This window comes from Nothobranchius furzeri, chromosome 12, assembly GCF_043380555.1.
Source record: "Nothobranchius furzeri strain GRZ-AD chromosome 12, NfurGRZ-RIMD1, whole genome shotgun sequence".
Classification (NCBI taxonomy): Eukaryota; Metazoa; Chordata; class Actinopteri; order Cyprinodontiformes; family Nothobranchiidae; genus Nothobranchius; species Nothobranchius furzeri.
The window spans coordinates 18,203,485-18,229,244 of record NC_091752.1 but is presented as its reverse complement, the minus strand read 5'-3'; the positions used below and the strand labels follow the sequence as shown (position 1 = coordinate 18,229,244).

The window sequence follows — 25,760 nt, the reverse complement described above, 5'->3', positions numbered from 1 at the left end:
GAGGAGCCAGAGGTAGCTCTGTTCAAGCAATGTCGGCGCCTGAGAACGCTCTGTTTGTGAATGAGCTGTGAATGGTGTCCTGTCACAGAGGATGTGAGTATATGGCCAGAGGACCTTTGCGTAAAAGCCATTTGTGTGTCCACTTTTATTTTGTTTGGAGCTTTGGTTGATTTTAAATTCTTGTGTAATAAAAGTCTTGTTTGATTTTAGCATCATGAACATGCATTTTATGTTAACCCCCTCCTTCGCACCCTAGACCAGCCAAAGGGGTTGTAACAATGTGAAATGTTAAAGGAGGGCAATAAACCAAACATCTCTCTAATTGCTTTGTTTACATTCTGCTTCTTCTTAAATTAGTCTTAAAATACGACGGTCTTTGAAGACACCACCAATATGTCCAACAAATTAAATAGCTTGTTTCAGTGCTTTTCCTGAATCCTGAAATCTATATTCCAAATACACACATCTGCAAAGAATCAAAATCTCACATCAGGTGTTTATTTTATGAAATAATCCACATTTCAAACATTTTTTTTACAGATTTACAAAATGCAATGAAGTCAGTGTGACTTGAAGGCATGTCCTGTCTGTTTTATTTCTCATGAGGCTGACAGGACATGTAGATTCAGTTCTTTGGGTTCAGCTGAGATACAGTAATATCTGAATTTGTTTCTTTTTTCATAAACATTCTTTCCCTTTCCATAAGAAGATTCCAGGGCTTTTATTACAGCGCACAGTGAAAAACAGGAGAACACATAAAAGCAGAGGTACAAGGACAGCAGGACAAACAAGACTCTCTGATCACGTCTCTTGGAAAGGTCAGCTCAGTTCTGAATGTTCTCAAACCTTTTTCTGCAAATAAAAGACCATTTTTGTGGCTTTTTTATGACTCAACGATGATGGCTCCCTTTAATTGAGATGTTGCTGGCATAAAAACACGCTCACACAAAGAGGTTAATGTATCAAAGACGCTGAGCCAATGACAGCCCTTGGGAGGACAGTGTGACAAATGTTGTGTGCTTGGGGAGATAATTCAACAGTCTTTGTGTCCCTGCCAAACTGGCTCTCAGTTCCCCGCGGGTCCCTTCACATCCAGAGACTGCTGGACAGCTCCAGCCTGGAGGTTGCAGGCTGATGGGTCACAGTATCCATTCAGGCCAGCTGGACCTGGAGGACCGGGCACGCCAGGCTGTCCAGGAACGCCAGGAGGTCCTCTCTGCCCATCTCGACCTTCTTGACCGTAGCCAGGTTTGCCTGGCTCCCCTGACATAATAGAATGAGAGGATTTAAAGGGAAGGTGTCCCTCTTTTACAAAATACTATTTTTACTGTTACTTTTAAGTATTTTACTTAAAGCTGGGGTATAATAATTTAAAAACTTTAAAGTAGCTTCAAAAATGCTTAAATGTGACAATCTGACCCTGTTCTATGATATAAAGTAGGTAATCTGTCATATTATGTTTCCCCTGAGTGCCTCCCCTGGCCTTTACAGCAAAATAAATATTTTACGTGAGCCTAGAGAGTTGATCAGTCAAACTACGTATCCATAAACGGGAGCTGTCAATCAACAAGAATGTGCCCCATTTCCCAGCATGCACTACAGGGTGATGCAGATGTGCCTCGAATATCTTAGCCCACCAACCTAGCTTGAATGCTAACTCAACCTGCTTTTAGATCATTTAGGTCTGTAAACTCAAACTAACTGTGGAAAATGAGGGAGAAGAATGAAAAAGAATTTATCTTTTGCGTTTTGGAGCTAATAGCGTTGCGTTCAACTTAACACTACATCGACTACAGGTGCTGGCCAGTAAATTAGAATATCATCAAAAGGTTGAAAATATTTCAGTAATTCCATTCAAAACGTGAAACTTGTACATTATATTCATGCAATGCACACAGACCAATGTATTTCCAATGTTCATTACATTTAAATTTGATATTCATAAGTGACAACTAATGAAAACTCCAAATTTGGTATCTCAAAAAATTAGAATATTCTGAAAAGGCTGAATATAGAAGACACCTGCTGCCACTCTAATCAGCTGATTTACTCAAAACACCTGCAAAGGCCTTTAAAAGGTCCCTCAGTCTTGTTTTGAAGGCACCACAATCATGGGGAAGACTTCTGACTTAACAGCTGTCCAAAAGACAATCATTGACACCTTGCACAAGGAGGGCAAGACACAAAAGGTGATTGCTAAAGAAGCTGGCTGTTCGCAGAGCTCTGTGTCCAAGCACATTAACAGACAGGCGAAGGGACGGAAAAAATGTGGTAGAAAAAAGTGTACAAGCTCTAGGGATAACCGCACCCTGCAGAGAATTGTGACGACAAACCCATTCAAAAATGTGGGGGAGATCCACAAAGAGTGGACTGCAGCTGGAGTCAGCGCTTCAAGAACCACCACGAGGAGACTCATGAAAGACATGGGATTCAGGTGTCGCATTCCGTGTGTCAAGCCACTCTTGAACATGAAACAGCGCAAGAAGCGTCTCGCCTGGGCCAAGGACAAAAAGGACTGGACTGATGCTGAGTGGTCCAAAGTTATGTTTTCTGATGAAAGCAAGTTCTGCATTTCCTTTGGAAATCAAGGACCCAGAGTCTGGAGGAAGAGCGGAGAAGCACAGAATCCACGTTGCATGAGGTCCAGTGTAAAGTTTCCACCGTCAGTGATGGTGTGGGGTGCCATGTCATCTGCCGGTGTTGGCCCACTCTGTTTCCTGAGGTCCAGGGTCAATGCAGCCGTCTACCAGGAAGTTTTAGAGCACTTCATGCTTCCTGCTGCTGACCAACTTTATGGGGATGCAGACTTCACCTTTCAACAGGACTTGGCACCTGCACACAGTGCCAAAACCACCAGCACCTGGTTCAAGGACCATGGTATCCCTGTCCTTGATTGGCCAGCAAACTCGCCTGACCTTAACCCCATAGAAAATCTATGGGGTATTGTGAAGCGGAGGATGCAATACGCTAGACCCAACAATGCAGAGGAGCTGAAGACGACTATCAGAGCAACCTGGGCTCTCATAACACCTGAGCAGTGCCACAGACTGATCGAGTCCATGCCACGCCGCATTACTGCAGTTATTGAGGCAAAAGGAGCCCCGACTAAGTATTGAGTGCTATACATGCACATTCTTTTCATGTTCATTCTTTTCAGTTGGCCAACATTAGAGAAACAAACATTTTTTCATTGGCCTTTAGAATATTCTAATTTTCTGAGATACCAGATTTGATGTTTTCATTGGTTGTCACCTATAAATATCAAAATTAAACGTAATAAACATCGGAAATACATTGGTCTGTGTGCATTGCATGAATATAATGTACAAGTTTCACGTTTTGAATGGAATTACTGAAATATTTTCAACCTTTTGATGATATTCTAATTTACTGGCCAGCACCTGTATAGTTTTAACCTGTTAGCATTAGCAGGGGTGGGCTTCAAGTGCTGGTTTTCTGCCAGTTGAATGGTGCGTTTGATTTGTCCTCAGAACTCGGATATCTTAACATCCACGGGGAAAAAGTCAGCTGAAACGCCTCCTAGTCAGAAAGTCGGAAAAGAACCCCGACCTCTACATCCAATATGGCAGCTCTCTGTATCAACCACAGTAAGTTTTGGTTGAAATGGGTTTATTTTACAAGACGCACTTATAAAGTGTGTTTAAAATCATTGTTACACGTAGCACTTGCAACTCTAAGCTGCAGATTCGCTGCATATGTGTTTAGTAAAGTTAAAAGTCCCATTAGTCATCATCCCATCCCCGTGGGGAGCAGTGAGCCGCAGCTGTGGCTGTGCTCCGGAAATATTGGGTGGTTTGACTCCCTGATCCAACCCCTTAAAGCTGAGTGTCAAGCGGTAAGGCACTGGGTCCCATGTTTAAAGTCTTCGGTATGACCCGACCAGATTTGAACCCCAGTCTCCCAGCCCCAGCGCGGACACTCATACCATTAGGCCACTGAGAAAACAACAGTTTTCGAGGGCGTCGCCATATTGGAATCCCGATTTCTCTGATGAAGTTAACCATAACGCTGTTAACTAGAGACTGATGTCATTCCCAGTTCCAAATTTGGACTTCCGAGGTAAATCAAACACACCATTAGACTTTCCCTGTTCCCTGTTTGAACACATCAGGTGTGTCTGAGCAGGAACATGTAGAAAACAGCTGTTAGCTCTACAAGGCTAATTGTGTGTGAGGTGTGGCTTTCACCTCCTTCCAGAAGGGGAGGGGAGCTTTAGCTGTTAAAATTTCAAAATATCTTTCTTTTATCCCATATGACGATGACAAGTTAAAGCTAGCCATTTTCATGTAAGATTAGCAAGTGTTGAAGGTTTAAGTCAGCAAGATATAATAACTCATGTTTATGTTTTCTTGTCAAAAGCTAACAAAAATTTTCGTACACAAAGAAGATGGTGTAGAGCTAATTTTAGGTCTTAGATCTCTTTAGGATGGAATAAATAACCCCATTGGCTAATTTGATGTACATATAAGGATATCAGAGAAGGTGACTGAGGCAAAACCATAAAACAAACTCACCAGGAAGGCCAGGGGGTCCTGGCTGACCTTTAGGACCTCTCACCGTGGGGCCCCTGGAGCCCCTGTCTCCCATTTCACCTGTTACACATTTTTCAGACATTTTTAAAATCATAGATTAGCATAAAACTCTCTCTTACTGATCTCAAAAAACAAATGCTGGAAGTATATTCAGTACCTTTTGGTCCTTTTAGCCCTATCTGCCCTGGTGGCCCTTTGAGTCCTGGGAGACCTCTTGCTCCAGCATGCCCAGGGAAACCGTTATCTCCCGGCTGCCCTGGAGGTCCAGGAGGTCCCGGTTTTCCAGGTAAACCAGCGATGCCGGTCTCCGGCCTTCTTAAACTAGCAGCTAACTGAGCCAACTGCTCTGTTGAAGTGTAACGGGAAGAAAAGAGTTAGAAGCATGCGATCTTCTGACAGAATGAGGAACCCAAAGCGATGCTCAGAACCCTTAAAGCTGGGTTCAGGAGGAAGCCTTTAAGTGCTGAACTTGAGCGAGGTGAAACTATGGTCATGATCTCCCTCGAGCCACTCCTGGTGTTCAGACCTTTCATTAAACCATCAGTAAATTGAGCCAAAAGGAGATAATATCCTTCATTTTGATCTATCAGCGACAGGAAATGTGTCCGTGCTGCAGACGATGTAATATTAATCCCCCGTGACTTCGTGCAGGGTGTTTTTTCTTTCCTTTTCCTTTTTTTGAATAAGATTTCGGTTTTCTTTTGCCAAATAGAAATTCATGCAGTAGCTGCTTGACTGCTTCTTTTCTTTTAAGTTTCTTTTCCAGGCGGACTTTTTCACTCAGAGCAGAAAAGTGCAGGTCTGCTGGAGGTGAAATGAATTTTTCAGCACATCGGGTATAAAAAAGTCATGAGCATAGGAGATGAGCGGTGGAGATGTAAAGAGAGCGAGGCCGGAACGAGGAGATGTTGTGACTCCTGTGAAAGATTTGGAAGGCTCGGAGAGGGAATTTTTCATCCATCACATGAACAGAGGGTGAAGCTTCTGCCACGTTTTTGTTTTAAGAACCTTCATTTTTTAGTTTTGTAGGGGCGGCTTTCAGTGGGGTTACAGGATGAGAAGCATTGCAGCTGTGAAACGAGGCCCGGAGGATTCCTAAACGGGGTCAAATGCTCTGCTTTTCTTACCTTGCATGACTCGCATGCAAACTTGTTTCACGTGCTGATCACTCGGCTCTTTACCCTGCAGGAGAATTTAAAAGAAGAGGTGTCAGAGAATGTGTTTTTTTTTTTACAGAAATCAATAGTCACTTGCTTTAATTGAAATAAACAGCCTGAAGTGCTACTTTTTTATAAGAATGAGTTTATTTGTTGCTGGATGTCAGGTGCTTATGTTTGTAGTTTGTTTGTGGCCCTACCGCAGGTCCCTGGGACCCTCTGACTCCACGTGGACCCCTGTTCCCTTGCATCCCTCGAGGTCCAGGTGTCCCAGGAGGTCCCTCAACTCCTGGCTGACCTCGACTTCCTTCTGGACCTCTTTGGCCAGTTTCACCAGGGATACCAGTCTAAATAAAACCATCAATTATCTGATTAAATGAATATTTTTTTAAACACCCATGGATAGTTACAGCATGAAATATGGACCCACCTCTCCTTTAGGTCCAGCTTCGCCCGGTTCACCCTAAAACACCCGTTGGATGAAATGTAAAGGATCAGCAACGAGTTGAATCCGGTGAGATGTGTGATCAGCGTTAGTGTAACGACTTACAGAATCCCCTCGGTCTCCAGGATTTCCTTCATCACCTTGAGCGCCCTATGAAAACAAAGTCTGTAAATAACTGAAGCAAAATAATCCTGATCTTAAAAACAATTTATGCTGTAAAGACTAAACAGTCTCATACTTGTTCTCCTTTGGGTCCTGAATCTCCACGCTCTCCCTGCAAATGGAACAAAGGTTGAGCTTTTTTAATTAATTAAATACATTTCACACCAGAGGGCGCTGTTTGACATTAAGCACAGCTCTTTCTTTCCAGGACCGGGGTACTGCACCCTGCTGCTCCGGAGCCACAGGTGGCTCTTTGGACCTTCCATAATGGCTCTCAATAACTAATCTAACAGAACTCTGAACAAATCCAGCATAAAATATTCTCACATCCCTTCATCCCTGCTGCATTTGAGACTTTCACAGTTTCTGTTATTCTTCCTTTACGTTTGCACTGATTCATGTTCACACTCCCTGCAGTATTTTTTTAAAATTCAAAATGTGTATAAATTCAATGTTTTCATTTTTAAATTGTTGAATACTTTTAATCTAATCTTCAAATGATTTGAAGTATTTATGTTATTTTTTCTACATGAAATGCAAGTTGAATCAACTATTTCAGCTTTTTCATGGAATAATTGCATTTAGTATGCACTAAAAGTACCAGTAACTCTTTAAGATTTATTCATTTATTTTCAAAGTCCTATAAAAGTAAATTTTAAAGTTTAATACTCTTTTCTTCATTTTTCACCTAATAAATAAAAACAAAACTGTATTTTGAAGACAACAAATCTTTAAGAGCAACTATTGACAGAAGAGGATGAGAGTCTCTGAACAGATCCTGGATTTAATCTCATGGAAAATGATGGAAAAAGATCAGATTTCTGAGAACTTTTTACCTTATTGGCCCTGATCATCTTTTCTAGATAATCACCAAAATAAATCTTAAATTCAAGGGTTTTCTTTTTTAGAAAGTTAATTTAACAGTTGATTTATCCAAATGGACCAAAGGGAAACTTGGTCTGGATTGTCACGGTTAGAAGCCCTTATTCTAGGAAAATGGGTTTACATCCCATAATAACGTTTAGCTGTAGCATTCTGGTGTCTTACCCTCTCTCCTTTGGCTCCGGGTAGTCCAGGAGGGCCTGGGAGACCGGGAAGACCAGGATCACCTTTTGGTCCCTTTAATGAGAACATGCTTGACATGAGCAGGAGGGAGGATCAGAAAGATAATGATGAACCTGATGATTACAGTTAAATTCACCTGCTTTAAAACTGGATCATATTTTGTTATCAGAGTTATTCTCACAAGCGTTCAATGCTTTTTCATAGCTCATTTTCTCAGACATGTTTTGTGTGCCTTTGATCACCAACCAGCCAAGGAATGCCGAGGAAACAGAGAGCTCTTTCAGCCCGCTGCTTCGTCTCTCCTTACTGTGAAAATAGAGCTGATGTGAGATCCGGCCTCGGCCTATTCTCTGAGAAATTCCTGAGCAACAACAGCCTTAGCTGCACAGTCTGAAGGGTTTTCATGTTTTTCCTTTAAAATAGCATCACTGCATCAACTAATTCTTGTCTTTGTGCTCTTTTCGTGAACATTTTTCCCCTTCAGGGTGATTCTAAAAGGATGTGTTTCTAATTGAATGATATTTTATTGTGATGCTTTTTCAGCTTAGTTTATAACTCACTCTTGCGCCGGGCTTTCCAGCTGGACCCACAGGACCCTGCTCTCCGATGTCTCCCTGAAGGAAGGAGGACAAAATTAGGAAAAATGTCAGGCTAAGTTGATTTTAACTGATTAAAACAGACACTAGATATAAAAAGTCACTTACAGGCTCTCCGATGGGTCCAACGGGTCCTATCTCTCCTTGTTCTCCACGTTCACCCTTTATTATGATGAAAATTTGAGGCAGTGACACAACAAAGGAGACACTACCCACATGAATGTTTTCACGTTTTTCTGCTCACACTTACAGGTTTGCCAGCAGATCCTAATGTTCCGGGGAACCCCGACTGACCAGCATCACCCTGAGAAAAAACAACCACACTAGCTTTCACATTTTGATTCATTCAGCAAAAAGTGAGACTAATTGTGTTTAGTAGTTGATCAAGCAAATAACCTTAGGGCCGCTTGAGCCTTTTGGTCCAGGTGTACCAGGGAAACCCTGAAAATAAAAAACAAAAGGTCCTAAAAGGTGCTTTTCTTTACTGAAAGTCTCAAGGTTGCTTTTTGAGTGTTAAATAATAACAAAAAAGGTTATCAAAGGGGTCATTCTTATGCAAAGCTAACATTTTCATCCTTTCATGCTGTCATGTGTCTCTCTACTGCCTCTACAAACACTCCAAATGTGAAAAAAAATCCAGTCATCTGTTTTCTGTCAGTGTTTGGCTTTAGGAATTTTGTGCCTAAAACGAGCCATTTCAAACAGTCCCCTGTTGTGATGTCACAACCAGGGAAATTAGAACTGAACCATCTGTCGTGGGCAAGAGACCTGCTGCTGAGGAGCAGCTGCTCTAATCTTAACCCCTCCAGTATATCGGAGATGCTTATAGCAGCCTGGGTGGGGGATGGGTGGGCGTGGCCAGCTCCAGCTTGTTTTCTTAAAGAGACAGAACCCTGAAACTGCTCATTATGGAAAGTACGGAAACTTTTAAGAACAAAACTGCTGAAATCACTTCATATGAGACAAATTTTGTACAAAGAAATTCCAAATCATGTTTTCTGTAGCCCATAGAAATCATAATACATCGTCTTTAGGATATTGACAATATGGCTTCTGGTTATTGTTTAACTGACTCTGATTAGTCCCTTTCATTAAACCAAAAACAAGATATCCAGTGTTTTTTTTTCTAACTCGTGAAGGCCAAATTTACTCATATTATTAACCCTCTCAGGCTCAAAATTATTTTTGATAAAAGGACGAACAACTAAGTCCTTCAGGGGTAGTTCTGAGTTAAAAAATGCTCATGAAATACGTATGTGGAGTAACCAGGTAGGTAGGTTTTAACGTTGCAAATCTGCAACGTCTGCCTCCAGAAGGTTAATTTATTTGCAGTGGTCTCTGCCTTTTGCGTTTTTCTCTGGGTAAAAAAAAAAAGCTTCAGTGCACCTGTTTGAGGAACTAGAATGAGCCTGATCAGAGTTGAGCTTCAGACGACTGCTTGGAGACTTATTTCCTGATACTGGGCCCTCTCACCTCTGATTAGCAACGTGACTCTACCACTAACTGAGTTTGATGTTTTTTTCTTCAAAAATATCTCAAGCCTGACGGAGTTCTGCCATGTTGTGAAGTTGCTAACAGTTAGCTTCTACTAGCCAAGACGTTCTCTGCTGTTTCCTGTATGCTGAAGCAACAACAGCCTTCCCCATTGCGAGTCAAGATGGGCGAGTCCATGAACGTGACAGTGTAATGTAGATTTGTCAGGCTTTTCTAATCCTAGAGTTTCACCGTCTATTTTCCATCAGCTAAGGCAGGAGATTGGTGTAGGAGACCATTTTCATGTTCAGTCTGCATGGTGACCAATTATAATCAGAAATAATCATTAGGGTAGATGTTTAATCACCATCTCACAGCGCTGACTTTTGCTGAATGAGATGATTAGATGGTGAACAGTAATTAGCTCAGAACGTACATCCAGAGCAAGCAGGTCATTTAAAAACACTTTGTTGGGACTCAACATGGCTGCAGTAGCTGGAGTGGACACAAGCACAGCCCTGCAGCATCCTCAATGCTTTAAACAACCGAGTTCACTCAGTTTCAATCCAATTACAGTCAGCCATCACAGCTTGGGGTCAAAGGTCAAACTTACAGGAAGCCCCTGAAGTCCAACCTCTCCAGGAACGCCTGACTTCCCAATGCTTCCCTGAGCGGAAAAAATGAACGGGGAAATTTCAGCTACTTTCTGCTTCAAACTGCTACATTACAAAAAATGAGACAATGAATAAATAAGTTACATGTTTCAGTGTTAGTGAGAAAGTTTCTCTACCTTTGCTCCAGGCATCCCAGGAATACCCTCACGGCCATCCACACCTGGTAAACCCTGATGATGAGGAAATTAAAATAAATGGATTATTTTTAAAAAGATAAAGTAGAAAACGTATTATCATGGTTGACTGGACACTCACAGGTTCTCCTTTAGGACCTGGAAGTCCTGTGATCCCTCTTGGCCCTTGAACGCCCTTCATGTCAAATAATAGGCATTAAAACTTATTTATTACCTTTAATGAATTTTATGTGTGGTGAAAAAATGCAAATACTGACCATTTCACCTTTAGGCCCAGGCTCACCCATCACTCCTCTCTGGCCTTGATCTCCCTATAATATTACAATTAAACATAAAATACTGATGTGTGTAACTTTGTTCATATTTGCTGTATCTGCACTGATAAAACAAGCTTACAGTTGCTCCCCCGACTCCTTGAGAACCGGGATCTCCATCAGGACCTCGAGCTCCCTGCAATAATAGTAATAGTTACTAAAATAATAACAAAGACAATAATCTGTAATAGATGTTTATTAGGCATGAGCAGCAAAAGCACTGCAAAGGCTTCTTGTTTTTCATTCATGTGTTCATTATGCTTCCTAAAATTGAATTGGCTGTTTGGAGGCCAACATATTTTCAAAAGTTCCACCAAATTTTGCACAAGTATCAATCGTGTGTGAAAAGTTTGTAGCTAACGGTCAACTTTACTCATTTTTAACACATTTGCAGTGATCTCTAGTAGGAATGAATGCCTTGTAAGTTGTACTTTGAGGAAAAAGAGCCCCGGTGCGCCTGTTTGAGGACAGAGAATTCAGCTGGAAGAGAAAGCAGCTTTGGAAACTTATTTCCTGATAACGAGGCATCTCGCCTCAGATTGGAAATTAGCAGCACGACTCTACTACTGACTCTGATTGCTTTGCAACACTGATGTTTTATCTTGAAAAATAACACAAGCCTGGAGAAGTTCTGCTGTGTGGTGGTGTTGCTAATGCTAATGGTTAGCTTCTTCAAGCCGAGACTTTTTTTGCTGTTTCCTGGACATTAAACCAACAACAGCCTTCCCCGTCGCAAGTCAGGATGGGTGAGTCCATGAATGTTAGGTGACAGTGTGAAGCTTTTCAAATGCTAGAGTTTCGCCATCTATTTTCTATCAGAAGCTAATGCATAGGGAGCTCATGGGTCCCGGAAGAAGAACAAAATGAATGCAAGTCAGTGGGGCAAAAAAAACCCCCGCTATTTTCTAATCTGCTTTGCCCTGAATCACTCATATGTTGTACTTCAAGTTAAATGAAAAGTAATGACGCATGCTTCAACCATGCCAGTCACGTTTTTTTGAGAATTATTAGCTTGTAAAAGTTCATAATTAGCAAGACTACAAATCAAACATCGGCACGTCACTAAAGAATCTCTCCTGCCTAGCGTAGTGGCTACTTTCCACATGACACGACTTATAGTGGTTCTTTCCTCCTGAAGGAAGGATTTGAAGCTCGCTAAACTTACAGCCAGTTTTCCTCTGCCCTTATTGGTGTCTGGTTTGATGATGTCAATTTAGTGATGCCCATTTGTAGTCCTATATGTATTTTCACACAAAACCTAAAATAACCTCCCCGTTTGAAAATAAGCGCTTTCTTGGCATCAGAATGTGTATTTAAAATTAACAGACATCATATGTGAAATCCATGACACATAACAAACAGGATTAGAAAATAGAGTTTTCAGCCCCATTGACTTGCATTCATATTTCCATTCTTCTGGGGACCCATGGTTCGGAAGTAAATGAGTGACTTATACTCCCTACAGAGGTAAAAGAATCAGAAAAATCAGAAATAATAATTAAAAACTATATTTTTCAGTGAAGCTGACCTTTAAGGGTTTAAAAAAAGTTGCAATAGACATAGAGAAACAGCGCCTCCTAGAAAGTTTCTATTCAGCCCACTCATTGACCATACTTTATCAGAGCATTATGAAATCTGGTACACTTAAAGAACTTACCAAGACCCACACAAAAGTCTGTTACACCCATGCGCTACAACAAACAGGAAGTCGGCCATATTCGATTGATTTCGTGTGTGTGTGGGGGGGGGGGGGGGGGGGGTTCGAGCTGTTTGTAGCCTCCACATTTGATCAAACACCTAGAGAATTTGATTGATTTACTTGAAAATGGGTGAGTTTGCTCATAAAGCCTGGGTGATTTAAAATTACTGATATCATGAGTTACCTCCTCCTTGAACCGTCACCTTATCGTGGTGGAGGAGTTTGAGTGCCCTAATGATCCTAGGAGCTATGTTGCCTGGGGCACTTAGTGCCCCTGGTAGGGTCTCCCATGACAAATTGGTCTTAGGTGAAGGGTGAGACAAAGAACGGTTCGAAGGATCTTTCATGGCGGTGAAAACGAAGAGTCGGAGTACCCGGCCCGGAGGGTTACCGGGGTCCCACCCTGGAGCCAGGCCTGGGGTTGGGGCCCGTGAGCGAGCGCCTGGTGGCCGGGCTTTCGCCCATGGGGCCCGGCCGGGCCCAGCCCGAACCGGATACATGGGCTCGTCCAACTGTGGACCCACCACCCGCAGGAGGAACATGAAGGGTCCGGTGCAATGTGAATCGGGTGGCAGACCAAGGCGGGAGCCTTGGCGGTCCAATCCCCGGACAAGGAAACTAGTTTTTGGGACATGGAACGTCACCTCGCTGGCGGGGAAGGAGCCGGAGCTTGTGGCAGAGGTTGAGCGGTACCGGCTAGATATAGTCGGACTCACCTCGACACATTGCATTGGCTCTGGAACCCGAGACCTGGAGAGGGGTTGGACACTCTACTTTGCTGGAGTTGCTCCGGGTGAGAGGCGGAGGGCTGGGGTTGGCTTTTTGTTAGCCCCGAGACTCTCTGCCTGTGTGTTGGGGTTTACCCCGGGGGACAAGAGGGTAGCTTCCTTGCGCCTTCGGGTCGGGGAACGGGTCCTGACTGTTGTTTGTGCGTATGGGCCAAATATCAGTTCAGAGTACCCACCCTTTTTGGAGTCCCTGGGACGAGTGCTAGATAGTGCTCCATCAGGGGACTCCATTGTCCTGCTGGGGGACTTCAATGCTCACGTGGGCAATGACAGCTTGACCTGGAGGGGTGTGATTGGGAGGAACGGCCCACCTGATCAGAACTCGAGCGGTGTTTTGTTATTGGACTTCTGTGCAAGCCGCAGTTTGGCCATAACGAACACCATGTTCGAACATAAGGATGCCCACCGGTACACTTGGTACCAGGGCAGCCTAGGTCACAGGTCGATGATAGATTTTGTAGTCATATCATCTGACCTGCGACCGTATGTTTTGGACACCCGAGTGAAGAGAGGGGCGGAGCTGTCAACTGATCACCACCTGGTGGTGAGTTGGATCAGATGGCAAGGGAACATGCCGCGTAGACCTGGCAGACCCAAACGCATAGTGAGGGTCTGCTGGGAACGCCTGGCAGAAGAACCTGTCAAGACGGTCTTCAACTCCCACCTCCGGCAGAGCTTTGACCACGTCCCGAGAGCAGTGGGGGACATTGAGTCCGAGTGGGCCTTGTTCCGCTCTGCGATTGTCGAGGCGGCTGTTGCTAGCTGTGGTCGTAAGGTGGCCGGTGCCAGTCGTGGTGGCAACCCCCGTACCCGCTGGTGGACACCAGAGGTTCGGGGAGCCGTCAGGCTGAAGAAGGAGGCCTACAGGGCGTGGCTGGTCTGTGGGTCTCCGGAGGCAGCAGACAGGTACCGGATAGCCAAGCGGGGTGCAGCAGTGGCAGTTGCCGAGGCAAAATCTCGGGCGTGGGAGGAGTTTGGTGAGGCCATGGAGAAAGACTATCGATCGGCTCCAAAGAGGTTCTGGCAAACTGTCCGGCGCCTCAGGAGAGGAAGGCAGCAACTCGCTCACACTGTTTACAGTGGGGATGGGGAGCTGCTGACGTCAACTGAGGCTATAGTCGGACGGTGGAAGGAATACTTTGAGGAGCTCCTCAATCCCACCTATGCGCATTCCGAGGAGGAACTAGAGCTGGGAGGCCTGGGGATGGACTGTCCGATCTCGGGGGCAGAAGTTGCTGAGGTAGTCAAACAACTACACAGCGGCGGAGCCCCGGGGGCGGATGAGGTTCGTCCTGGGTATCTCAAGGCTATGGATGTTGTAGGGCTGTCATGGTTGACACGTCTCTACAACATTGCGTGGTCATCGGGGGCAGTTCCTAGGGAGTGGCAGACCGGGGTGGTGGTCCCCATCTTTAAGAAGGGTGACCTGAGGGTGTGTTCCAACTATAGGGGGATCACACTCCTCAGCCTCCCTGGAAAGGTCTACTCCAAGGTACTGGAGAGGAGGGTCCGATCGATAGTTGAATCTCAGATAGAGGAGGAGCAATGTGGTTTTCGTCCTGGCCGTGGAACTGTGGACAAGCTCTATACCCTTGCAAGGGTGATGGAGGGGGCATGGGAGTTTGCCCAACCAATCCACGTGTGCTTTGTGGATTTGGAGAAGGCTTATGACCGTGTCCCCAGGGGCACCCTGTGGGGGACGCTCCAGGAGTATGGGGTGGGTGGCTTTCTGTTAAGGGCCATTCAGTCCCTTTACCAGAGGAGCGTGAGTTTGGTCCGCATAGCCGGTAGTAAGTCGGACCTGTTCCCAGTGAGGGTTGGACTCCGCCAGGGCTGCCCTTTGTCACCGGTTCTGTTCATCACATTTATGGACAGAATTTCTAGACGCAGCCGTGGTGTTGAGTGTGTCGAGTTTGGTGGCAGGAGAATCTCGTCTCTGCTTTTTGCGGATGATGTGGTCCTCCTAGCTTCATCCAGCTCTGACCTTCAGCTCTTGCGGGGTAGGTTCGCGGCCGAATGTGAAGCGGCTGGGATGAGGATCAGCACCTCCAAATCTGAGACCATGGTTCTCGACCGGAAAAGGGTGGCTTGCCACCTCCGGGTCGGGGGAGAGGTCCTACCTCAAGTGGAGGAGTTTAAGTATCTCGGGGTCTTGTTCACGAGTGAGGGTAGGAGGGATCGGGAGATCGACAGGCGGATTGGTTCGGCGTCTGCAGTGATGCGGACGCTGAGCCGATCTGTCGTGGGGAAGAGGGAGCTGAGCCAGAAAGCCAGGCTCTCAATTTACCGGTCGATCTACGTCCCAATCCTCACCTATGGTCATGAGCTTTGGGTAATGACCGAAAGAACGAGATCGCGGATACAAGCGGCCGAAATGAGTTTCCTCCGTAGGGTGGCCGGGCTCAGCCTTAGAGATAGGGTGAGGAGCTCGGACATTCGGGAGGGACTCGGAGTAGAACCGCTGCTCCTCCGGATCGAAAGGAGCCAGTTGAGGTGGTTTGGGCATCTGGTCAGGATGCCTCCTGGACGCCTCCCTGGGGAGGTGTTTCGGGCATGTCCTGCCGGCAGAAGGCCCCCGGGTCGACCCAGGACACGTTGGAGAAGTTACATCTCCAATCTGGTCCGGGAACGCCTTGGGGTCCTGCCGGAGGAGCTGGTGGACAAGGCCGGGGAGAGGACGGCCTGGAGCTCCCTAGTTGGGATGCTGCCCCCGCGACCCGGACCCGGATAAGCGGAGGAAGACGAGACGAGATATCATGAGTTGTTGTGTATGCTGAGGCCAGGCCTCAAACTTTGTCTACTCGACAAAAAAGTTTATATTGTCATAATTATAATACAGGAAGTTGTAGAGGGATGAAACCTGCTGTGATTGGTCCTTATCAAGATCCTGGCAAAAATAAATGTACAAATGTTGACATCAGTAAGCCCTGCTACCCCCCCCCCCCCCCCCCCCGAGTGGTGATGAGGTGATGATGACATTGTGTGACAGTGTCACACAATGTCTGCAGTTGTGACATGAATTTTGCGTAACATTGAGCTGCGATGGCTAACAACACTTCTTGCAGCTTTAATTTGATTTTTTTTACTTAGAAAGCTTGTTGTGAGAGACAATATCTCTCACCATCTCTCCTTTGGGACCCATCATCCCTGTGGCGCCACGAATCCCTTGAGGTCCCTAAACAAACAAACAGAATTAAAAGATGCACGAGTGAGCAGCTAAACAGAATCTGACACTTAAAAGAATATTCTTTTGCATTAAAATGTTTAATTTTGTGTAAATATCTCACCGTTGGCCCCTGAGATCCGACCTCTCCTAGACTCCCTTGCTCCCCTTCTTCACCCTGAGCAAGTAAAAGAAAATCAAACAAAAACACTTTTGTGAGAAAATACAATAATTCTACTAATAGTTGCACCTGAGCAGTGTCTCTCCTTTAGGAGGTGATTTGAATACGAACGCTGCTCATCTACTGTGTGTGAATGACAAAATCATGCACTTAAATTATATACACATGCTAAGCTAGGCTAATTGCTAAGTGTGACACTAAGATGTTTATCTTAGTTAGCAATGTTCTTCTTTTGCTGTATATTGCATCTATTGGGATACAACTTTTATAAAAAATCTTCAGTTAAAAAGCAAGCCTTGGGTGAAGATTCTTGTTTTAGTTTTAGAGGTTTGCTAGCTGGCTAGCTACACAGCTACGTGTTGTGAGGACAACACAGTCACTAGAAAAGGGCAGTTTTCTACTTCTTCACAAGTTGTACAAAACGGAAACAATTCAAAAACTAAACCTCAGATCTGTCATATTATAACATTTTGAGAGACAGAGAGAAGTAGCTGAAGAGTTAAATGTTTAATATGTGCATGGTTTGTAAAAGTTGGCTCATTAAAAGAGTAAAATCCAATTGTGATATTTTATGAAATTACATATGCCAAGATCAGTTGATAAATGGTATACCGATAATATTGGACATGCCTAGATTTTTTTCCATTGGAACAATGTTTCTTAAAGGAACATTTTTTTAAATGCTGAATTTAGTACAGATATTCATTGAAATTATGCCTCAAAAACACAGCTGTATGTTCCTGTTTATTGTTATGTATGAGGTATTTTCATATTTGTGACTTTGTAAGCGAAGGGAAGGTGGTAAAATGCCCCGTAGATGGGAAAATCAAGACCGACAGAGAGCTGACCGACAGTAAATCATCTTCTGACGTAGGGAGAAGACCCAGACTGATTTCCATTTATATTATAGTTCGTGGAGACATTACTAGGTGAGATTTGTTGTGCTTGAACATTATTTCAAATCAATCATCCTTTGTGCAAAGAGTCAAAGGAATTGTGCTAAAGGCCATTTTGCTGGTTTTGGCAAATAGAGCAGCATGAAAAACATGCTCTCTGTATCAGGAACCTGCTTACTAAGTGGATGTCATGCTACTCGTACAATTTTATGGGTCAAAATACATTATTCCATATTATCTAAATAATTTTATTTTGATATTTTCTTTTTACCTTGTGTCCTTGTTTACCAGGTTCTCCTGCTTCACCCTTCACCCCTTTGTGACCCTGAAATCAAACATTCAAAGAAGAAATGTAGTTTTTGTTTTTATTTCACGCAAATCAAATTTAGAGAAAAATTTCTCACCTTCATACCAGGAAGGCCAGGATGTCCAGAGGTACCAGGCGGACACGAGTTTGGACACTAAACAACAAAAGGAGTCTGTATGTGGCCTTGACATCATTGTTACAAAAGGAAAAATTGTATGTACACTCTAAAAATAAAATGTTGAATTTACTTAACCATATTATGTCAAAATGTTAATACAAACAGAAATATACATTGTTATATGTTGTTCTGTTAAAGGTAAATATACTTTATATTTAAGCAGCTAGGTTTAGTAGAACCTGTTAACATAATTTAACAATTATTTTTTAGAGTGTAGATAGATAAAATTGTACTTTACCAGATCAGCAGAACCCAGCATTCCAGAAGCCCCCTGAAATTGAAAAAGAATTACAGACTAATAATTTGATTTTTCTAAAAAATCAAATCAACTGCTACAAAAATGTGGGCTAGAAATCTAGACTGTCAGTGGCTGAAGCTAAATGATTTTGCTCTGCATGTCGGCCAAGTCACGCTCCATAGGAGCCTCTGCAGGCCGGGCCAGACTTGTTGTGGCCAAACTACGTATATATTCACATATATAGGGTGTCTTGACAGTGAAACGAAAATGAGTTTCAACCCAAAATCTGTACATTAGACACTGATTTCATTTTTACATGTAGCGTCTTAGAAACATAAAATAAATCCAAAAGACATGGAACAGGAACACCCACAGTTGATGGTAAAAAAATTATAAATGACCTGTATTTATACAGCGCCTCCTAGAGTCCTACAGCTCCCCAAGGCCCTTTACAACACACTAATCACTCATCCACACACACGTTCACATGATGATGTTGATGAGCTTCATTGTAGTCACAGCTGCCCTGGGGCACACTGATAGAAGCGAGGCTGCCATACATTGGTGCCACTGGTCCCATTCCAACATTACAATTGAGTTCAGTTCATTATGTGTCTCGGGGTCTTGTTCACAACTGTGGGAAGGAGGGGGCAGATTGGTTGTGGTGAAGAGGGGCTAAGCCTGAAAGCAAAGCTGACTGATGGTCATGAGCTGTGGGTAATCACCTATCGAACTTGGGAATACAAGCTGCCGAAAATATTTTTCTCCGTTGGGTGTCTGGGCTCAGCCTCAGATGGGGTAAACAGCTCAGAATTCTGGGAGGGGCTCAGAATAGAGCCACTGCTCCTCCATGTCTGAGGTAGTTTAGGTATTTGGTCAGAATGTCCCCTGGATGTTTTTGGCAGCAGTATCCCACCGGGTCGACCCAAGACACGTTGGAGGCATTATGTCTCCACAATGGCCAGGAAACACCAGGGGATCCTGCTGGTGGAGCTGGTGGAGGAGGTTTGGGTCTCTCTGCTGGAGCTGCTACCCTCACAACCCACACTCTGATAAGCGGGTGAAAACCTTCATATGGATGGACAGGTTGGAAAGCTTACTCTGGGTCCAGCAGGTCCACGAGGCCCCTGTGGCCCCCTCACACCCATGGCTCCCTGTGAAAAGACACGCAAACGTTTTCAAGAGTTCATTGATGTGTATTATTTGTAACAAGGAAAAGGATTTCAACACTAATCTCATTTTCATGAGGTTTGTCAAATGTCCAACTCTAGTTTTACTCTTGAAATATTTAAAAGGCTACGGCCAGTTTAAATGTAAATTAAACTGAAACTTGGCAATAGCCTTTAAAACTTGTGCATGTAATTTTAAGTTTAATTTCAATTTTTATTTAAATTCTTAAATATTATTTTGAGTTTAAATCTTAAAATTAGTTTAAACTTAAAATTTAGCGTTAAAGGGTAGTTGTAATTTTAATTATTTAATATAAATAATTCAATGTAATGATTTTACTTCCACAATGTTTCACAACGCCCTATCCATAATGCTTACTGTGTATGCGTCTACATAGGAACTACTGTTGTTTATCGTGTTTTTTTTTTTTTTTTTGTTGGTTGTTTGATTTTTACTATCTTGGTCGCATTTGTACTCTTTTACTATCTGTCTGAGCTGTGGTAATGCACAAACGTTCCTACTGTGGGATCAATAAAGTCTCATTTTATCTTATCTTATCTTATCATCTTATCTCATCTCATCCTGTCTTATCTTATCTTATCTTATCTTATCTTATCTTATCTTATCTTATCTCATCTCATCTCATCTCATCTCATTTCATCTCATCTCATCTCATCCTATCCTATCCTATCCTATCCTATCCTATCCTATCCTATCCCATCCCATCCCATCCCATCCCATCCCATCCCATCTTATCTTATCTTATCTTATCTTATCTTATCTTATCTTATCTTATCTTATCTTATCTTATCTTATCTTATCTTATCTTATCTTATCTTATCTCATCTCATCTCATCTCATCTCATCTCATCTCATCTCATCTCATCTCATCTTATTTTATCTCATCCCATCCCATCTCATCTCATCTCATCTCATCTCATCTCATCCCATCCCATCTTATCTTATCTTATCTTATCTTATCTTATCTTATCTTATCTTATCTTATCTCATCTCATCTCATCTCATCTCATCTCATCTCATCTCATCTCATCTCATCTCATCATCTCATCTCATCTCATCTTATGTATGTTTAAATGTAGATTTAAATTTAAAAAATCTAACAAAAATTGGACAAAAGTTTTACATTTTAAATCAAAGTAAAAAGTAAATTAAAGATCTTTTTACATTTTGATCTAAATTTTTATTAATTTAAGAGTTTTCTAGAATTACATTTAAATCTATGAAACTTCTGCTATTGTTTTAATGTGACTGGAAAATTAGTAGAACATTTTGAAACATCAAGCTAACACGGAACTTATCGGAAGTATGTTTGCTACGACGTGCATGGAGCAGGTGTGGTTTTAAAATCCGTTTTGTCGTTCGAAACAGCATCAACTCATGGCTCCTGTTTGTAGCTTAAGGTTCTTAATGTTCCATCTTTACTCACTGGTGGGCCAGCTTTTCCCAGTTCACCCAGAAGTCCTCCAGGCCCTGGTGGTCCCTTTAAAAGACACATTTCATGAATTCAACAATCACAACACCACCATAGATTTGGGTATTGTTAAAAATATTATATTTACTCACAGGGGGTCCATCTGGCCCAACACCCTAAAGGCAAATGAGCAGTGTAACATTTTTGAGCAGAAAGGAAATTTTTAAATCTTAAAATTCAAGGTTCTTTTAACATCATCTGATTTTGGGCCTGGATTGTTTACTCACAGCTGCTCCGCGAGGCCCGGGATTCCCAGGTTCACCCTAATCCATAGAAATAAACATAAAAATAGGCACAAAAACACATTTAGAAACACTGAGCTGAGTTGGAAGTGAGCTGTACGAGTTTGCAGATGGTGGGAATCAACATTCCTCCAGCGCATCACATGACTAAGCCAGGCACACTTGACCCAGCAATGTTTAGCCTAATTAGGAGAAATGTTGGGGCTTGGTGCCCCATGGGGATTACACACAAGACTTGCTGGATTAAGTCTCATTTGTCAGGAGGAATTGGCTTATGCACTGCGGCTCTTGCTGCCACGCCAGAAAAATAAAATAAATGGACAGCGGCTTGGCATCATTTTACCGACATCCTCTGAAGTGGGAAAACTCATTAGTCACTCACTTTCTGTCCCGGAGGACCGTCCTGCCCAGGGTCTCCGACGGGGCCGGTCAAACCCTGTAGCAACGGAGACATTCAGATAAATGACTGCATCAAAATTAATTTTGTAGGACATTTGCATCAATTTATTTGTACTTCATGAAGCATCATCATCTTTATCATCATCATCATCATAATCACAAAATTCGAATAATACAGGAGAAATTTAAATTATGAGCAACTTCTGTAAAATGTAAACAACAATTGATCTGCTTTCTATTCATGTAATCCACTATTATGTAGCTTATTCGCCTTTACAAGCACAGAAAAATGTCCACCACCTTTCAGGATACAACAACATTCCTGTCGGGCTCATTTCTAACAAGTGCTTGGAAAAAAATCCGGGAAAAGACACTAGGAACCACTGCCAACAAAGCTCCTGTTGTTTTCAGCATCCAGGAGATCCTGCAGGGAGGCAGTGGTTTTTGGAATTCACTGAAAAGTTGGATTTAACCCGGAAAACCGATGAGTTACACTGGTGTCTCTTTGAATTGTTTGTCTTGTTTAATAAATTCTTTAAATTTTTTATGCACAAAGAAAATTCACAGAAAACTCACAACTATGTTCATGTTCAATCCTTGGTCTCTTTAAAAAGAGGGGAGGAGCCATGCTTTTAGCCCCTCCCCCTCAGAGGTTTCAGGTTCTGCAAAGTGACCTCATCTTAAAATCATCAATGTAGCAAAAATAGATAAAAGCATCAAAACAGGAATGCTCACGTCTTTTCCAGGGATTCCGGGTAATCCTGAAGAGCCGAGTTTACCTGCGTCCCCATCGGGTCCCTGAGATCAAAGGTTTGGCTTAGACAAAGGTCTCACAGTGAAAAAAGAAAAACAGTCATCAGTGGGTTTGCTATTTACAGGTGGACCGTCCTCGCCGTCTTCTCCTCTTTCCCCCTGGAACAGAAGGAGTAAAAAGCTTTCAGAAGAGCAGATTAGGATTTATTTTGAGCTAAACCAATGCAGGAATATTGTTACAGACTTACAGCAATGCCATCAATTCCTGGGACTCCCGGGGGTCCAGGAGGACCGGGGGGTCCTTGACTCCTCTGTTTGAACCACAAATCATAAAATACCCACTCAGGACCTCAGGAAATAATCGCACCACTTTCTGTCCCATTTTACATCCACATGAATTCACACTGATATGAAATTTAGAGGAAAAAGGAGCAGGTGCTTCCAGGAGATACGAGAGTTAACCTGCATCCTGTTCAAATTAGATCTTTCTTCTGCAAAGAATCAAAAAGGAAAACCTCACATCAACTTTTCACATCTGTTGTTTTTTCATACTGATTTCTAAAAACGGTCCCAACATCCTACAGCTGCAGGTAAAACTAAATATTAATATTTGGCATAAGTGGGAGAAGACCCACCTGCTCCTCCGTCACATTGATCCAGAAACACAAAGAGGCAGACTTCTGCACAAGCATAGAAACATAAAAAGTCTTACCTGTGAGGAGCAGATAAGGACAAGCTGCAGGAGCACAACTAGAAATGGCCCTTTGATGCACGGGGCCCCGGCCATAGTCTTCCCGAGAGCAGGACGGATGAAGATTTTTGTCCTTTCTCTGGAATTAGCTGGGCAGAATCCACAGCAGCTGTCCTGCTACTCCGCAAAAGATCCCAGAGCTCCCAGGAGCTCATGTATATTCATGCAAGGACTGGCCACAAGAAAGGATCTGAGGGCTTTCAGGGGACCCTGCAGGGAGGAGCTAAGGAGACAGTACCAATGGTGGGCCTCAGCGGGATTTTCAACCACTCACATGACTAAAAGTTAAGAGATGAAATCACATTTAAGTTGAACATTAAAAGAACAGAAATATAGATGTAGAATGTAAATCTGCTTTTGCTGCAATTATGCTCACATAGATTAAAATTATGTGCATTTAGTGAAATTTACTGTGGCTTTTTTTTTATTCAGTTTGCAAATAAATGCGTATTTGTGTCTGAAAAGTTTGAAAAACACTGAAACTGACAGGAAATTTAAAAAGCTTTGCACACACGGTTAGATTTCATTAAAGAAATCGTTTTTATTATTCTTTGTAGTTTCAATGACACTTTGAAAAGATCGTGAAAACAGAACAGACTTTTCACTAAAAGTGGATCATTTTGAGATTAATTTACACACAGGTGTAGCACCAAGGCAGTTCTCCCTGACAGAACTTATTCCCTCATTACAGGAAGAGCAGATTCTGAACTTCGTCTCAACTCCAACTAACTAGATCTGGAATTATGCTTAAGTTTTATAAGTTTTGAGAAAAAAAGATGGGAGTCATTGAGGGTAAAACAGAAAATGCGTTACTATTTCAGCAAACAGAGGACTGGCCGGCTTGGGGGTGGGAGCCTGTGGGCTTGTCGCTGATATCTCCCGGGACTCTCGGCTACTGGTTGAGGCCCCCCGGGGCAATCTTCTGCTCCTCTTGAGAGGGGGCAGGGGTTTTTCTGGTTACAGTCTCCCTGGGGTCCCTGCGCTCTGGGGCAGCTCCTGTATCTCTGGGACTTGGAGCTCCCTCCATCTCCTACACATCTTTGGGGGAGGATCTGTGGCCCCTCACACTCTATTGGACGCTCCTGTAGAGAAACCTTACATATACAAGCTCGGGTATGCACACAGGTGCTCACATGGTGCTCTCATTAGTATGGACTTGGACATTTATCAGCACATGTCTTAAAGCTGTGGTTGGCACTAAATGCACTATGAGTTATTGTGTGATTGTTCAGTAAAACAATGTTTATTTTATATTTCCTCATCAGGTTGTGTCACGTTCTGCCCCTGCCCTCCTGACTGTGTTTCTCTCCTGCCCTGATTAGTCCGTATTGTTCTCACCTGTCCCTCGTTAACCTGCCCATGTTTCTCTAATTAGCCCTCTGTATTTATACCACCTGTTTTACCCCTGTCCTTTGTCAGATCATTGTTGTTGTTTGTTGGTGTTGTTCCTGTTCATCCCATCCTGCCATTAAACCATTTTTACTTTATCCGAAGCCTGCACTTTTACCTCCTGCTCAGCTCATCCACACATGGTCCGCCGTCTCCACCTCGTTCACCCACAACGTGACAGAATGATCTGACCAAACCTGGACCTGTGGTGAGCTAACACCTGATCCCTGGAGGATTTATTTTTTACTTTTTCTCCTTTAGCAGAAGGAGATTCTGGCCCAGGGTGTTGGCGCATCCTACCTGTTCTCCGGGGTGGTCAAGCCTCTGGGTGGGTTTCGGCGCATCCAGTTCGTTTCCTGTGGTGGTCGAGCCCTTCTCCTCTCCTGCTTTCTGTCCCCGTCCTGTTTTTCTCATGGAAGCTGCGGATCTTGGAGCTTTGAAGGAGTTACACCCCCTACGCACGCCATCATTCTCCGGGGTGGTAGGGCTGGTCTCCCCGCTCTTCTCCTGCTTCCCTGCACACAAGCCTCTGCCTGAGACCCAGCGAATCGTGCTGTGCACCTGCTCAGACCGGTTGTCGAGTACCTGCCGCCGAGCTGGGTTTCCTCACGTCGCTCCTGCTGTTCATCCACTTCCTGGTCCATGCTGTGGGGCTTATGCCTGCAGGTCTCATTCTACTGCAGTTCTCTGCCTGGGTTCCACGCCTGCTCCTGCAGTGTTCCTGTTGTCAAGTCCAAGTCTTCCCGTTCACGTCCAGTCAAGTCAAGTCTTCACGTCAAGTCCAGTCCAGTCCAGTCCAGTCCAGTCTTCACGTCCAGTCAAGTCCAGTCAAGTCTTCACGTCCAGTCAAGTCTTCACGTCCAGTCAAGTCCAGTCAAGTCTTCACGTCCAGTCAAGTCTTCACGTCCAGTCAAGTCAAGTCTTCACATCCAGTCAAGTCCCTGTCTAGTCTCGTTCCTGTCATGTTGAGTCTTCATGTCTGCAGTCAAGTCTTCGAGTCCCTGTCTCCTGTGTGGTGTAGCCTTGTGGGCGTCTGGTATCCGCCCTTAAGGGGGGGGGGGGGGGGGTACTGTCACGTTCTGCCACTGCCCTCCTGACTGTGTTTCTCTCCTGCCCTGATTAGTCCGTATTGTTCTCACCTGTCCCTCGTTAACCTGCCCATGTTTCCCTAATTAGCCCTCTGTATTTATACCACCTGTTTTGCCCCTGTCCTTTGTCAGATCATTGTTGTTGTTTGTTGGTGTTGTTCCTGTTCATCCCATCCTGCCATTAAACCATTTTTACTTTATCCGAAGCCTGCACTTTTACCTCCTGCTCAGCTCATCCACACATGGTCCGCCGTCTCCACCTCCTACACCGTGACAGGTTGACACAGTGATAGTTTGCTCTAGTTGTATTGTTGTGTGTTGTTTTTCTCTTTCTGCAGGTCTAGAAGCAGATTCTTGTTCATTATTGTTTATTTTTGTGGAACACCCCCACCCCCCACCCCAACCCCCATTTTTTGTCTCGTCCTTTCTCTTTCACCTCTGTCTCCGTGTCTG

The 25,760-nt window shown here is 43.7% G+C and overlaps 1 protein-coding gene across 1 annotated transcript; it reads right to left on the bottom strand.

Annotated features, from left to right (window-relative positions):
* Window positions 1-476: 476 nt before the first annotated feature.
* Window positions 477-23,007, bottom strand: col9a1b (collagen, type IX, alpha 1b). The gene is made up of 32 exons (XM_015975114.3): window positions 22,792-23,007; window positions 22,328-22,390; window positions 22,203-22,238; window positions 22,062-22,124; window positions 21,310-21,363; window positions 20,913-20,948; window positions 20,778-20,801; window positions 20,641-20,694; window positions 19,124-19,177; window positions 18,024-18,056; window positions 17,705-17,761; window positions 17,572-17,625; window positions 16,348-16,401; window positions 16,182-16,235; window positions 10,656-10,709; window positions 10,517-10,570; window positions 10,381-10,434; window positions 10,242-10,295; window positions 10,065-10,118; window positions 8,375-8,419; window positions 8,229-8,282; window positions 8,087-8,140; window positions 7,943-7,996; window positions 7,365-7,436; window positions 6,394-6,429; window positions 6,261-6,305; window positions 6,141-6,173; window positions 5,911-6,057; window positions 5,681-5,735; window positions 4,711-4,899; window positions 4,536-4,613; window positions 477-1,263 (listed from the first exon to the last, which is right to left on the bottom strand). Exons 1-32 carry the CDS (start codon window positions 22,864-22,866, stop codon window positions 1,067-1,069), a joined length of 2,040 nt encoding a protein of 679 aa, XP_015830600.3. The 5' UTR covers window positions 22,867-23,007; the 3' UTR covers window positions 477-1,066.
* Window positions 23,008-25,760: the final 2,753 nt, after the last annotated feature.